Source organism: Grammomys surdaster, unplaced genomic scaffold (assembly GCF_004785775.1).
Source record: "Grammomys surdaster isolate TR1022 unplaced genomic scaffold, NIH_TR_1.0 126278, whole genome shotgun sequence".
Lineage (NCBI taxonomy): Eukaryota > Metazoa > Chordata > Mammalia > Rodentia > Muridae > Grammomys > Grammomys surdaster.
In genome coordinates, this window is record NW_021621078.1 from 8,570,994 (window position 1) to 8,575,287 (window position 4,294).

At 42.3% G+C, this 4,294-nt stretch overlaps 1 protein-coding gene across 1 annotated transcript; it reads left to right on the forward strand.

Moving 5' to 3' along the window:
• The first annotated feature begins 481 nt into the window (after positions 1-481).
• Positions 482-1,420, forward strand: LOC114613779 (olfactory receptor 1A1-like). Its single transcript, XM_028759140.1, is given in 1 exon segment — positions 482-1,420. A coding segment is annotated over 1 exon segment (939 nt).
• Positions 1,421-4,294: the final 2,874 nt, after the last annotated feature.

Here is a 4,294-nt window from a genome sequence, read left to right on the forward strand (position 1 = left end):
GGAGTACATGATAGAGCATTCCAAAGGCTGCCTTTCATATGATGGTTAACGAGACAAGTGTGATTCTGGCCTCTCCCTGAAACTGTAAGGCTCTTAGGAGCAGAGACTATGTCCTATATGTTGAACAAATAAGAAATAATCCTACTTGTCTCATGCCTGTGACTTTTCTTTGAGGTCAAACTGTGAATCCAAATCATGCAATGTGAACTTTAATCATGAAATAATGAAATATTGAATGGTGGTGTTGGTGGGGAAAATGAACATTTCTGTTTACAGATCCCTTATTTCGTAGACTTGATTTGTGTTCACAGATAAATGACCATCTGTACCCTTGATCAACAGAGATTTCTCTATATTGTGTGACTCTGAGTTTTATAGATTCACGTGTAGAGGGAGTCAACTGTTAGATGGGGGTGGTAACATAAAGATAATAATTGCATAATCATTCTGGGTTCATGTCTGATTTCATGTTGAAGGAGCCATGAGAGAAGAAAACGAGTCTTCTACCACAGATTTCACTCTCCTAGGAGTTACAAGGCAGCGGGAGCAGGAATATTTCTTCTTCATCCTCTTCCTGTTCATTTACCCCATCACAGTTATTGGGAACATGCTCATCATCCTAGCCATTCACTCTGACATTCGCCTTCATAACCCCATGTACTTTTTTCTGGCCAACCTCTCCCTTGTTGACATCTTCTTCTCCTCTGTAACTATCCCCAAGATGTTGGCCAACCATCTCTTGGGTAGCAAGGCCATCTCCTTTGGGGGATGTATGGCACAGATGTACTTCATGATAGGCTTGGCAAATACAGACAGTTATATACTAGCCGCAATGGCATATGACCGAGCTGTGGCCATCAGCCGCCCACTTCATTATGCAACAATTATGAGTCCATGACTTTGTGTTCTGTTGGTTGCTGGGTCCTGGGTGATTGGAAATAGCAATGCACTGCCCCACACCCTACTCACAGCTAGATTGTCCTTCTGTGGCAATAAGGATGTGGCCAACTTCTACTGTGACATTACTCCTTTGCTCCAGCTGTCCTGTTCTGACATCCGCTTCAATGTGAAGATGATGTACCTCGGGGTGGGGGTCTTCTCTGTGCCACTGCTGTGCATCATCATCTCCTATGTCCGGGTCTTTTCCACAGTCTTGCGGGTTCCATCCACCAAGGGCTTCCTCAAGGCCTTGTCCACCTGTGGCTCTCACCTGACAGTGGTGTCTTTGTATTATGGGACAGTCATGGGCATGTATTTCCGGCCCCTGACCAGTTACAGTCTGAAGCATGCACTGATAACAGTGATGTACACAGCAGTGACCCCAATGCTGAACCCTTTCATCTACAGCCTGAGGAACCGGGATATGAAGGCTGCTCTGAGGAAACTCTTCCACCGCCCCTCCTCCTCATCCCCTATGTGAGACAAGGCACAGCAGATACTGTGGTCCCCAGTCAGAAGCACTAGGAAATCCAGCTTCAATGTCACCTCTGCAAGGAGCTGCTTGTCATCTTTCCTGCTTGGAATCCCTTTCCTTGGGAGCTTTCTGATGGTGTGTGGAGGTAACTTATGGAATTCACTGATTTCAACACATGTTTCTGTTCCCTTGGGCAGAGTGCAGCACACAGCTCTGTGTTCTCACCAGCCGACTGACTAGCAGAGTGGAGTTGGGAGTCTAAGCGTTGACTTCATCATGTAGGAAATTGGGCTGATATTGTTTGTTTTACCTGTGTCACAGGATATGCTCACATTAGCTCATGATTTAAAGACTATAGATTACTGTTTGCATGAGCATTTTATTTATTATATTTGATCACTCTGTTACCCTTATAAGCATGTGTGGGCAAGATTCATGCAGTTATATATTGCAGTTTCTTTACAATTTTGGACATAAAAAATGAATCAATAACACTTAATAAATGTGAAATAAGTGGATGAAAATACTAGTTTGTGATTATGGTTAGAGAAAACTAGACCAGGTATTATTTACCTATCTGAATAAATCTTTGAAGAGCCTAACCTGGGTAAGTGTTTTTCTGCCTACTTCATGTTTAATGTTTCTCTAGGCTCTTCAGACTCCATAAATATTGACCAAAATGACATTAATCATTAATATTATTTTTAACAATAACTTTTATGTGTTTGATTACTTTAATGGAAGTTTTGATTAGTTATAACGTTAAAGAAAGTTAGTCAGACTTCGGTATCTCATAAGAAGTGAGAAAGCTTGAAGTGGTGGCACATAATTTTGTCCCTAGAACTTCTAAGGCTAGACAGGAAGAGCACTGTAGTCGAAACTGATAACTTGGGTGGGGGTAGCCCAAGATACTTATTAACATTCTTTCTTAAAAAATCAGATATGCAATCAATTCAATACCAATGAGTCAGTAAAACGTTACAACTTAGAATGTAAGGAAATATAGGGAGCCACAACTCTGAGGCTAGCAGCAAATAGGCTTAGGACCTACTGTGTTGGGGGATGAACAGTTAAAACACCAGCCAGGGAGAGAGACAGAGATGGATAGTGATGGACAGCTGTCCCATGCCAGTTGCCTGGCAAGAGATAAGAATTTATTTAAAGATGAAGTAACCTGTAATTAGTTAGAGAATGAATTTACTTTGCTTTCTTCTCTCTGCTGAAGCTCTCCTACAACTGTGCATTGACTATGCCCAATCAGACAGCCTATTGTTGCGTCTACATGAATAGCTTTCTCGAACTTAGGGGTGGTGGAGATAGAAGACTGGACCCAAGTCTGTTAGTTACTTTCCTCACTGTCATGACAAAACCCCTGATAGAATAAATTATGGAGGGAAAACTTGACTTTGGCTCATGGTTTCAGGATGTGTGATGGCAAGAGTGTCTCCATCAGTGGCTAGGAGTATGTAGGGTAGCTCACTGATGTGGAAGAGGAAGCAGAGAATCAAGCTGGAACAAGAAATGGGCCAAATCTTCAGAGAACCACCCATACTTTTGCCAGCTGAGCCCCACCTCCTAAAGGTCCCACAACATTCAAAATAGCACTATTTATCTTTAAAAGAAAAGTTAATACTTGATGCTGACAAATTTTTTAAAAATTAAAACTACACAGGTCTTTTTCTACACCATCATATACATCAGTTTATTTGGTATGATATAGTAACACACACTTTTAAAAACTGTGCTAGTGGCTATCTGGTTCACTAGTAGAATGGCGTGCTCAAACCATTTTTCTTCCTGGCCAAAAAGATGGTTCAGTGGGTAGAGGTGCTAGCTGCTGAATTTGATGAGTTTGATCCTTTGCCAGGACCCATGTGATGGAAGGACAGAACTGACTTTCACATGCAAATTCCCTAATAAATAAATGTGAGAAACCAAACCAAAGCAAAGAAAAACCACCACCACCACCACTACCACCACCACCACCACCACCACCACCACCACCACCACCACCACCATCACCTCCACCACCACCCTTTACTTTTTGAGGGGAGGAACTACCAGTGGTGGGAAGGAAAAAGAGAGAGAGAGGGATAAATGAGAAAGAGTTAATATGATCAAAATACATTATATTCATGGGTAGAAAAGTCCTAACTAGACCCTAACTTTTTACAATTAATACACAGTAAGAAAAATGAATAATAAAATCAAATATTTTCTAGTTATAGTATTAAGAACTTAATTATGCCTGAAGTTCTCTTTGTGCTACTGCTGTTGCTTCATCCTGCTGATGTTTTTGCTGTTGCATTTGCTATTGCTGGTTTTCTGGACTTCTGGATATTCTGACAACAAAGATTAGACTTACCCCAAGGAACCTAATGCCCCTGATCAGCAGAAAGCAGCCTACAGAGGTCTACATCCCCCTTTCCCTCTAACCCTTTTTCCTCTCTTACCTAGTGTTGAGGGAGATTAGGGTAAAATAAATGTTGGAAGGGAGGTAAAAGTATAAGGACCCAATAAAATAGTAAAAACATATGCCACCAACAGACAGGGGCTGGAGTCCTCTCTCTCTCTCTCTCTCCCTCCCTCCGTCCCTCTCTCCCTCCCTCCCCCCTCTATCTTTGTTATCCCGAGACAGGGTTTCTCTGTGTAGCCTTGGCTGTCCTGGAACTCATTCTGTAGATCAGGCTGGCCTCAAACTCAGAAATCCACCTGCCTCTGCCTCCCAAATGCTGGGATTAAAGGTGTGTGCCACCACTGCCTGGTGAGGAGCTGGAGTTTTAAAGACACAAAATACAATTGTCTCAACTCTGGGGACTTTCCTGTTATGTGAGGCCTTACCAAGGATTCTTCTTCTCTTCCCTTCCCTTCCCTTCCCTT